The sequence below is a fragment of the Phyllobates terribilis genome, unplaced genomic scaffold (genome assembly GCF_046119375.1).
Source record: "Phyllobates terribilis strain yellow unplaced genomic scaffold, ASM4611937v1 Scaffold_2__4_contigs__length_985480577, whole genome shotgun sequence".
In the NCBI taxonomy this organism is placed as follows: domain Eukaryota; kingdom Metazoa; phylum Chordata; class Amphibia; order Anura; family Dendrobatidae; genus Phyllobates; species Phyllobates terribilis.
The window spans coordinates 465,163,005-465,175,230 of NW_027362762.1; the positions used below are offsets into that span (position 1 = coordinate 465,163,005).

Sequence of the window (12,226 nt, forward strand, 5' to 3'; positions counted from 1 at the left end):
TCCTCTGCGACAGCGATTGTTATGCCTCTGCCCAATACTGACCACTGTTGTACCCAACTGTCAACTGTGACCCAGTCAGTAAGTGTTCCATTAATAACCACCTTAAGTTTTCTATCACTGAGCCAGTTGTTAACCTAATTACACATATATTCCCCTAGTCCCTAATTTTATATAACAATCTTTGATTTGGCACTGCATCAAATGCCTCAGACAATTCCAGTAGACAACATTTATGGACATACCATGGTCCAGTCTGGAACTTACCTCCTCATAGAAGCTTATTAGATTAGTCTAACAGGGCTGATCCCTCATAAACCCATGTTGATGTTGGTCACGAGGTTATTTTTAGTGAAATACCACATGAAAGCATCTCTTTTTTAAATTCATTGGGACCTTCTTTAAAAGGTTATTATTAGGCTCATCTGGTGAGGTGGATCCTCTAAGCCTCAGGTCCGCGTGAGCAAACAAACCCAGGACAATAATGCAGCAAGCAGGAAGGCATGTGGGAAGTGAGAACTTGGCACACTCAAGAGTCACTAGAGCAGCAAGACAAAGCAAGTGGAACCCAGCATGGATGGAAGCAAGTTGAAGCATATCATGAACAGAAGGTGGAGCACACAACTAAAGAAGTGTAGCGTCTCAATCCGAAGACCCAGGGATTATGACTATTCACCAGAATTGTCACTCAAGGAGGAGAGCCTTCCCTAATAGAAACCAGGAAATTGCTGGGCAAAATCCATGCTGGGCAACTTGCAAAACCCTACGTGGAGCACAACAGAGGGCAGCAGACCCAGGGGAAGGACAAGGAGCCCAGGATATCAGATACATGTGTGTAACAGGTATTCTCAAATTGTCTCAAGCTGCTCACAACTCAGTAATTTCCTGGTTTCTATTAGGGCAGGCTCTCCTCCTTGAGTGATAATTCTGGTGAATAGCAGAGCTGAAGTTTTAGTAGAACTATAAAGCTCAGCACAAGTTCTGTTGTAACACATTCAACTATCAATGGTTTGTTCTGAGTCAACACTATTACCACTATATTTACACATAGAGGTGATAAGACATTGGAACAAGCACATCGCTCAGGACAGTGAAAGCTGTGATGCTGGGTTCTGTGGGATTGTGATTTTACAGGACTAATAAGAGCAGCTCATCCAGGAGCTGAAAAACAGTGAAATGAGCAGGTAACTGCTGTACAGAAATTAATGGTCTGGAGAGAGATGACTGGGATGTTAGAGTTAACTTCTTTCATGGAATGTAAGTACTGTGCATATGGCCAGGCTCTGGGCAGGCACAAATGGTCGAGCTACATGGAAACCAGCTGTACGCTATGTGAGATAAAAGCTCTCATTACAGAAGAATGAAATCAAAAGGAAAGAGCAAGTCAACTGAAAACTTGATTATTTTCATATTAACTAACTAAAGCAATATAATAACTTGAGAATACACCTTTAAAGGTAAAGTAATAGAATATTCATTTTTCGCTGAGCAAGTTACCTAACCTCATCATGAGCATTTTTTTACACTCACTGAAGACAAAATTGAAAGCTGAAAGACCCACAAACCAGCAGCAACTGAAGACAGCAGCAGTAAAGGCCTGACAAAGCATGTAAATGGAGGAAACCTAGTATTTGGTGATGTCCCTGAGTTCTACACTTTAGACAATTTCCCTTATGCAAAAGAACATAAGGAGTTGAATGAGCACCATCTGCAGTGGGTGGATATATAGTCAAAGACATACATATATAACCATATCTATAGGCGTCATTTTATCTCCTCCTTCTGTGTTTGAAGTAGATAAGCTGGAGAAAAAAATAGCGCAATAGGGTCTTATCTTATAAACATTCACAATTAAGAATAGCAGATTATGCTAACCTGATCCATAGAATTGGGCGTTTTGCAATGTTGTTCAGCTGCTGCGTATCCATGGGTCGTCAAACCCATTTGCAATTGAAACCAGGAAGGATTTGTTGACTTGTTCGCGCTGATTATTGAAGACGCCAGTTTCAGAAAATTAGTCATACTGTTTTATTCAACGCATTTCGAAGTATAATACACTTCTCCTTCAGGAAACACCATACAGGACTCCTTCCTGGTATCTCCTTCTGTGTTTGTAGCCCGTCAGTGTTCCCCCTATTTTTTACACTTGTCTCCATTTCTGTATTAACAAATTGATATTTATAATATGCATTTGGCTATTTACATTATTTGTAGGTTTTATTTATTTTTTATACAGAATGGAACAATGAAAAATGTCTACAAAGGCTGGGATCAAAATGCAAAAAAAAGTGATCAGGGGAAAAAATGACTGTGGCGACAAAGAGTTAAAAGGCCTAGAACATGTACATACTGACCATCTGTTTTAAGAACAACTCAATCAAAGGCCAATTTTTATGCAATTTTGGGTGGTTGTCTGAAAGTTTGTCCAGTTACTCTTTAGCCAGTGAATATATATATTTTAAAGCAAAGTTAAAAGTCTACTTGTCAATCACGACTTAATGGCTTTGATTCAAATCCCTTGCACTGGTAAACAAAGGTGAAATTCTGAAACTTCTGCCACTATCCAAACACTTCTGGAAATGTAATTTTTTTCTACTTTATTACTTTTTACTACTGTATTAATTATATCAGTCTTTTAAAGTTGAGTCTCTGAGTGTCTGGGCACTTACTGCAGAAACAGCTAATTGTAAATTAATGTCATATGTGTACAGCACCATGGAATCAATGGTGCTATATAAATAAATAATAATGTGTAATAAGAAAAAAGGACCCGAGAAATGTGGTGTTTGGTATGAAGCGTTAACGGCAACTAAGCAAATGACCACATGGTGGCACTATAACCTCCCAGTCAGAGAACAGAGATGTTAAGCAGTCAGTAAAACTGTATATATGCACTCTCTATTGCAGTAACAAGAACCACTAAAGCAACAGGTCTCTAATCATCAATTATTCAATCCAAAAACCCATTATCAGCATTGCTACATATTTCACACTCATATTTTTGTTTTTAAGAGAGTCACTAATGGGGTTGACCACAACTAGACAAACCTGAAAAAGTGTCCTTGATAAAAAAAACAAACAAGCAAAACACATACCTCTTAGACCGGCACTTTCTCGCGATAATGGCGCTTTGTCTGCCGGTGGTTACATGACTTTGTTGTGCAGGCGATCGGTGGCCAGTTATTGCCGGTAGCCCTCAGTATTCTGCAGATTCCTTGTCCTCTCTGAGAGAATACTGAAAAGCGGGCTGCCATAAAGACCCTGCATCCACATCAATAGCACAACGCCGGGAGCTTAGTGCATTTTTTTATTTTAGGGCACTTAATGTAATTAAAATAATATTTTTTATTTATATAGCGCCAAGATATTCCACAGCACTTTACAATTAAGCGGGGACTTGTAAATACAATAAAAACAATACAATGTATCACATTTCAACAGTTACAGGAGGAGTTAAGGCCTTGCTCGCAAGCTTACAATCTATAAATCTACATATATATGTACAGTAGCAGACAATCCATTTAACCACATACATTAAAATAGCTTGATGTTGAGTTAAGAGTCGTGACCTTAACCCCTTGTGAATTTACAGAATGGTGTTAAAGCTCCTGCTACCTAGTAGGAGCAGGTCGGGTCTCCATTTGTTAGATACAGCAGGGAAACCTGGTGAGAAAACAGAAGCGATTTATTACCGCTCCTGTCTTCCATAGTCCTCAGTCAGCACTATGCAGCGAATAGAAACATCTGCGATGCTTCTGTAGGACCTGGCAATCACACGATGGCCGGGTCTCTGCCGGCATAGCAGAGCTGCTGGCTCCCAGCAGACCCAGACTCGGCTCTGCCAGTAACACCTGGCTATTTTCCCTTGTAACTGAAGTTCCTATACATAGATGCCTCAGTTACAATAGGAAAATATAAGAGAAACACAAAATTTCTCCGAGATCCTTTATGATCTCTTGGGGGTTCAAATTATGTAAAAAAATATGAATATATGTATAAAACATGTAAAAAATAATAAAGAAAAGGAATAAAATATAAAAAGTTTCCACAACAACAAAAAAAAAATCAATGTTTTTTATATACATTTATGTCATCCATGTAATAAAAAACCTTCACTGACTGGTAACCACACAACCGTAATAACCTGGAGAATTCAATCAACAGGTTATTGTGTGTGAAATGCGAACAGTAACATTTTTTCAAATAAACCAAGAATTGCTAATTATAATTATATATATATATATATATTGGCCCTCTCACTGCCAGTTTCTGCCTCCTCCCTACAACGAAGTGTCACCAGTGATACTCGTTTCAGGGTCTGGGCTAGTCCCTGCTCTGTCCCAGTGCGCTGTGCACTGTCTGATGAGCACAATCCCAGCGCGTGCTCCGTGCTGCCAGCTCAGAACAGCAGTGACGAGCCAGCAACATAGACTATGCACATTCAGACTACCGGACTTTCCTCACCGGCTGTATCTTTATGTGCCCTGTGACATCGGGTCATGCGTCTCCCACAAGATGCCGGCATTGCGGGTCAGATGACGCGTTCGCCATGGATCCTCCAGGGTGTCTAGCCGCATCATGAGTCATACAACGCCCCCTTCAATACCAATGTGGGATTTGCACTCCCCTTTGATTAGGTCCCATGACACATCACACGCTGCACCACACCTCCCTCTAGTCATTGGTGGCTCTCTTACACACCTTAACTTTTGATTGTCCGATGCCACTTTTTAAATTCATGCCTCTCCTGATGACGCCTCCCCCTGACGAAGGTCAACGCCAAAATGCGCGTCAGGGTCAGCGCCACACAGCTGGGGGTTGCTCTATAATTTACTTGCAGTGGGTACAGTTTATTCTATTATTTGATTACATAGAACATGTCTGCAGTTTTGTGCCTCAATCTTGTACATATATATATATACAGTTAGGTCCATATATATTTGGACAGAGACAACATTTTTCTAATTTTGGTTCTAGACATTACCACAATGAATTTTAAACAAAACAATTCAGATGCAGTTGAAGTTCAGACTTTCAGCTTTCATTTGAGGGTATCCACATTAAAATTGGATGAAGGGTTTAGGAGTTTCAGCTCCTTAACATGTGCCACCCTGTTTTTAAAAGGGACCAAAAGTAATTGGACAGATTAAATAATTGTAAATAAAATGTTCATTTCTAGTACTTGGTTGAAAACTCTTTGTTGGCAATGACTGCCTGAAGTCTTGAACTCATGGACATCACTAGACGCTGTGTTTCCTCCTTTTTGATGCTCTGCCAGGCCTTCACTGCGGTGGTTTTCAGTTGCTGTTTGTTTGTGGGCCTTTCTGTCTGAAGTTTAGTCTTTAACAAGTGAAATGCATGCTCAATTGGGTTGAGATCAGGTGACTGACTTGTCCATTCAAGAATATTCCACTTCTTTGCTTTAATAAACTCCTGGGTTGCTTTGGCTTTATGTTTTGGGTCATTGTCCATCTGTAGTATAAAACGATGACCAATCAGTTTGGCTGCATTTGGCTGGATCTGAGCACACAGTATGGCTCTGAATACATCAGAACTCATTCAGCTGCTTCTGTCCTGTGTCACATCATCAATAAACACTAGTGACCCAGTGCCACTGGCAGCCATGCATGCCCAAGCCATCATACTGCCTCCGCCGTGTTTTACAGATGATGTGGTATGCTTTGGATCATGAGCTGTACCACGCCTTCACCATACTTTTCTCTTTCCATCATTCTGGTAGAGGTTGATCTTGGTTTCATCTGTCCAAAGAATGTTCTTCCAGAACTGTGCTGGCTTTTTTAGATGTTTTTTAGCAAAGTCCAGTCTAGCCTTTTTATTCTTGATGCTTATGAGTGGCTTGCACCGTGCAGTGAACCCTCTGTATTTACTTTCATGCAGTCTTCTCTTTATGGTAGATTTGGATATTGATACGCCTACCTCCTGGAGAGTGTTGTTCACTTGGTTGGCTGTTGTGAAGGGGTTTCTCTTCACCATGGAGATTATTCTGCGATCATCCACCACTGTTGTCCTGTTGTCTTCCGTGGGCACCCAGGTCTTTTTGCATTGATGAGTTCACCAGTGCTTTCTTTCTTTCTCAGGATATACCAAACTGTAGATTTTGCCACTCCTTATATTGTAGCAATTTCCTCGGATGGGTTTTTTCTGTTTTTGCAGGTTAAGGATGGCTTGTTTCACCTGCATGGAGAGCTCCTTTGACCGCATGTTTACTTCACGCAAAACCTTCCAAATTCAAGCACCACACCTCAAATCAATTCCAGGCCTTTTATCTGCGTAATTGAGAATGACATAACGAAGGGATTGCCCACACCTGTCCATGAAATGGCCTTGGAGTCAATTGTCCAATTACTTTTGGTCCCTTTAAAAACAGGGTGGCACGTGTTAAGGAGCTGAAACTCCTAAACCCTTCATCCAATTTTAATGTGGATACCCTCAAATGAAAGCTGAAAGTCTGAACTTCAACTGCATCTGAATTGTTTTGTTTAAAATTCATTGTGGTAATGTCTAGAACCAAAATTAGAAAAATGTTGTCTCTGTCCAAATATATATAGACCAAACTGTATATACACATACATACACAGTATATAATAATATATTTTATTCTGTATTATATTGGCATGACACCTGACCCCCATATTACTGCTATACATGTATATATGTATCTATAATATAATCAGGGATGTGTCCGTCTGTCCGAAGCCTCTATAGACTGCACCTGCACAGTCTGACCCCAGACAGAAGGAACACATCCACATCCCAGACAGGGATGAGGAGTGTGGCGCTGGAGATCGTGGTATGCGTAGGCATTGAAAGCATACCACAATCTCCGGCGCCATAGGCACATACCTGCCGGGGAGGAGCGTGGCATCGAAGTCGGTGCCTGTGCATAGTGTGATATCCAGCACCATTTTGATGAAGACACAGTTGCAGTGCATCTTAAACAAAATGGCGCCTGACATCGTAGTATGCGCATACTCCGGCATCATTTTGTTGACCACACACTGCACATTTGTCTTCTATTAAATGGCGCCAGATATCGCGCTATGCAGATGCTGATTTCAGCGCCATTTTAGTAAAATATTCTAGGTGATGCGCTGCAGGGGAGCGATGGAAAGGTGAGTAGGAGTGTTTTTTAAATTTAATTTATGGATGGATGGGGGACCATCAGTAGCATAGCTGCCCCGTGGTAGAGCAGAGAGACACGGGAGCCCCCAGGATGGGGGCACAAATACCAGGATGGTGGAACATATACCAGGATGGGGGACCAGGATTGGGCAGCATATATCAGGATGGGGAGCAGGGTAGGGAAGCATATACCAGGATGAGGGACCAAGATTGGGGAGCATATACCAGGATGAGGAAGGGAGTAGAAGACCCCGGGTACAGTATAATAATAATAAAAAAATGTAAACAATTGAAAAAAAATGTAAAGTATTAATGTTTTTTTTACATGTTAACTTTTTTTAATGGTATAAAATATGAAAAATAATTTTAAAAGTTCTGATATTTTCCACTTTTAAACACTAGGGGGAGCAGCTGCTGAAATTTGCCATGAAAACCTAGTGTATAACTAGCTCACATTAGGACTGCAGTAAATGTGGACTGAATCTGCTCATGTGTGTTGACACCCCTCCTCCCCTTCTGGGTGTTTGTAAAAAGAGAAGCATGAAGTTGTAGACTGAGCAGTGGCAGGCAGGGTCCTCTCTCCTCCTGGACCAGTTGCCATTGCGTTTTTTGTTCAAGATTTTTGTTTTGTAAGTGTTTTATTTATGTATACCCCTTTTTCACATGTAAAGCGCCATGGAATAAATGGCGCTATAATAATAAATAACTGTAGGATCACAGCACGGAGCCATTGTGTTGGTGACTGCAAAGTGATACTGACATGTAGACTGTCACTGAGGACGGATACAGGACTCAGTGGAGCGTATCAGATAGGATGGGATTGGATAGATGGTGTGCATCATGCACTGGTAGTAAATGCATGGAGTGTACAACACATTGGGATTAGATGAGCAAAGTGTATCATGTGCTGGGTTTAGATATGCAAAATGTATCCCACTCTGGGATTAGATACACGAAGTGTATTATGCACTAGGATTAAATAAAAGGCGTGTATGACATGCTGGGATTAGATGCACATCTCTGCCGGCTGTACAAGGCCACGTTCACACGTTCAGTATTTTACACCAGTATTTGTAACCAAAACCAGGAGTGGGTGATAAATACAGAAGTGGTGACGGGTTTCTATTATACTTTTCCAATATTTGTTCCTCTCATGGTTTTGGCTTACATATACTGAGATAAAATACTGAACATGTGAATATGGCCTACACACTGATTGTTCACAGTGTGAGAAACAAGATAATGATTGGATACCTTTTAATGGCTAACAAAAATAAATGTTACAGAGCAAACTTTATCACACATCGCTGGGTTTAGACATGCATCTCCGCAGACTGTCTGAACGACCGGACAGCACCCAGACCAATGAGAAGTGATCTTTTTTATGGACTATGCATGTTAAGAAAAAGAAATTGCAGAATGCATTTGCTTCTGTCACGTGTCAGATGCGACTTGCCCATTCAAGTCTATAAGTGCACAAAAAAAAAAATCACATTCCATAGATCTGAGTTTTTCTAGATGAAAAATTAGCACATTTTATTTTTATTTTAATGCCCATATGAACCTATCTCAATTTCACAAAAAAAAATGAAGTATGATCAATTGTATCTACAAACCTCCCATTTATGAAAAAACAAGCATTACAGATATCGGAAAACGGTGACAAATGTTGGGCTAATACATATCCGATTATTCCTTATGGAAAAAATAAATAAATAATAATAATAAAAAAAAAAAATCACACCATCCAAATTTACCATTTTTGTAATCATACTGACCTGGAGAATCAAGTTGTCAGGTCATTTTTACTGCACAATGAACCTTGTTAACACAATCCCCCTCGCCCCATTATTTCACAGTGCTCGAATTCTTTTTCCTGGTTTTCAGTATATTGAATAGTAATATCCTAAGTCATATTGCACGACTCGTTAAAGGGTCGATTGTGACTTGTAGGACTGCTGCTTCCAATAGGTGGCGCTATAGAGTACAAGTCCTCTTTTTCTCTGAAGAGGCAAATTGCATATTGAATAGTACCGTAATATGAATTCAAAGCTACAACTCACAAAATAAGCCCTCAAATGACTATCTCAAATGAAAAAATAAAAGTTCTGGGTCCTGGAAAAAGAAGCAAATGCAATACACAGAAAAATCACCCAATAGGGATAAGGTTAGCGTATGGCGGAGGGGGTGCACAGACTTCATTCTGGTCCTGTATTAGCTCTGCCTCTGAAAGGGGTCATCTGGCCACCGGCAGCACCAGTGATCTGCTTTTACTAACGCCAATGGTAACTGAATGTATACGTATAAAAGCTGAATAGCACAGTTCTGTGTAAAGTGTATCAGCCAATGACAAGTACTGTACGTTAGCTCCTCTTCTCAGAAATACGAGCTGACGTGCCATGCTTAGCAGCTACGCATTCAGAGGAGCTGTGATGTTTAGCTCTGCTCTATCTCTATATCTAGCCTTTAAGGGTGCTGATCAGTGGGGGCTCCGAGTGTCAGACACCCACCAAGTTGATATTAATGACCAATCCTATGGCGATGTACGCTATGTGCACACGTCATCTTTTTTTAGGCAGATTCTGTCTGGAATATGCCTAAAGGAGTCCGGCAAAACAATTGCAAAAAAAAAATTAATATAATGCAGAGCAACGTAAAAACGACATGTTCCGTCTTATAACCAATTCAGAGTTTTAAAATTGCGATTAGGTTAAAAAAAAAATAACATTTGTTCTTCGGGCATTTTTTATGGTTGAAATAAGAAAGAAAAGACGCTGGAGGCAGAGCCTCTACAAATACATGACAGCACAACCAGCAGCGCAGCGGCTTCAGATACAGACCATCGGCTTTTCCAGAAGTGGTTTCACCTAAGACGACCTCAGCAGTTCAGTCAGTGGAATTAAGATGCCGTGTGCACATACCCTCATTTATAAAGGGCACAGGATTTCCAAATTTAGTTTTTCTGTTACAAAAAGGGATGAGAAGGGCATTTATCCATCTAATCACCATTTGTGCCCCCAGGTCACTTCAAACGTTTACACCTCACAAAGACAATGCAGTAATGTTACTCAACCCAAATCCCAGGCTTTATGATCTAATCACAGTGAAACTAATTATTGCTAGAGAAAGGCACCTCTCACCGGTGATACACTAGTGTCTTCCGTATTTTGGACAAACTCGCCAAGTATATGGGAGCGCAATTCAAAAAAAAAAAAAAATTCTCTCTACCTCTGCGATGGTTTTTTTCAGACAAAGGTCTGAATGAGATTTTGGACCAATACATCATATATGCTTTTTCTGGATTGCACAGTAACAAGAAAACATCACATACTTTTCATATTGGGTGCCGAGCTTTGCATGTATTACCTGTCTAGAGGTTCAGTGCTGAATGCAGATACTATAAGTATGCAGTTTGTTTTTTTACCTAAAGGGGTGGTGCAGCCACTATGTGACTGCAGACTTGTGAATCCTTGATTTGCATAAATGCGGTCACAAGCAGGCTAGCTGTACGCAGCCTTTGCTCAATGAAGGTGTATAGAGAGGCCGGATACAGTCTAGTCGGAATGTGGCCTGAAGTATGCAAATCACATAGCTGCAGTCACATGATCACACACTGATGACACACTATGTGAGGATTCACAAGCCTGCAAACAGAGTGACTGCAGACTTGAAGACGAAGGCCGGACAACACCATTAAAAAAATTGGTTTAGGTTCATTATATTGATCAAAACCAAATCAGTGGGGTCAGACACCTGAGATCTCCACAGTGAACACAGCCGGAACACCACCGCTCTGTTTACTGTGTAATGTCCATTGCTAATAACCACAGCCCAATCTAATGATAATAGGCGTCTGCTATTATCTACCAAGGTAGTCCTGTCCCAAGTCATCCATCATCTGGTTATGGCTGGGGCTCTTGCTGTGGGGGCCCCATGATTGGCATATATTTCAGAGATATCCAATCATTCACTGGTGTCACTGGCCACTATACAGGGACGTAACTATACCCCGTGCAGGAGCTGAAATTGCACTAGGGCCCTGGAGTCTAGGGGGCCCAATAGTCCTCTTTCGTCCAAATGAGAAAACCAATTCTAGTCCTGTGATACTGGGGAGCCAGGTTGAGCTTTTGCATTGAGGCCCACGATCTTTAAGTTACACCACTGCCACCTTATAAGGCTCCTGTCCATAGATACAAGTGTCCATATACTGTGAAAATAAGCCCTTTATTACAACTCTATGTAACCAAACAAGTCCGCAATGAAAGAACATGGCAGTCACCCACGGAGAGGGCATGACGCGCCATGTGAAAGACCTACGCGGCCAGAAAATCGTCCATCTCCTCGTTGTAGTTCATCACGTGCTTCTTGATCTTGGACGAGTCCACCCACGTGATGAAGTCCTCCATATTCCTGGTGACCAGGTAGGCGGGATCCGTGACCACCTCAGCCCCCACACGGATGTGCCCCTGCTCGATGAACGTGATGGCGGTCTTCAGGTTCTGGGCCATGCGCAGCTTCACCACGATGGTGGGCAGGCGCCTCCTGCAGAAGGATGAGGCGGACACGTTGTCACACAGCTGCAGGTTCTGCTTGGTGGGGATCAGGCCCATCTGGTAGAGCTTCTCCAGCACCCTGGCCGTGCTCTGCGCCCGGAAGGCGTCCTTCTCGTCCAGGTCTTTGATCTTGTGCGCCAGCTGCCGCACAGCCCTGCTCAGCTTGTTGTAGGCGGTGTAGTCCTCCCGCCGGTCCAGGTGGTATTTCCTCAGCACCTTCACCTCGTGCACGTTGTTGTCCACCTCCCAGTTAATGAAGTCCACCTTCTTCAGCAGCTTCTGCTCGTGGTACTTCAGCTTGCGGACCATGGTGCCGGTGTGCGTGGGGCTCAGGAAATGGATTCTGCGCCTACTACACGTGTGAGCAGAGCGGCGACCAATCAGCGCTTACGCCGTACAGTCCACAATCCTTTGCGCGTCACGTTCCGCATTTCGCCACTAGAGAGCGCAAAGTTAGTGAATTAACGTCTCATATCAGAGACACGTAAACACCACTCAGGCGCCATTTTTTTGAAGACCGGATTTTGCTTAAT

General features: G+C 41.9%; 1 protein-coding gene across 1 annotated transcript; it reads right to left on the minus strand.

Annotated features, from left to right (window-relative positions):
* Nucleotides 1–8,649: 8,649 nt before the first annotated feature.
* IMP3 (IMP U3 small nucleolar ribonucleoprotein 3) lies at nt 8,650–12,100 on the minus strand. Its single transcript, XM_073665723.1, has one exon. The coding sequence runs from the start codon at nt 12,000–12,002 to the stop codon at nt 11,454–11,456; it is 549 nt and encodes a 182-aa protein (XP_073521824.1). The 5' UTR covers nt 12,003–12,100; the 3' UTR covers nt 8,650–11,453.
* Nucleotides 12,101–12,226: the final 126 nt, after the last annotated feature.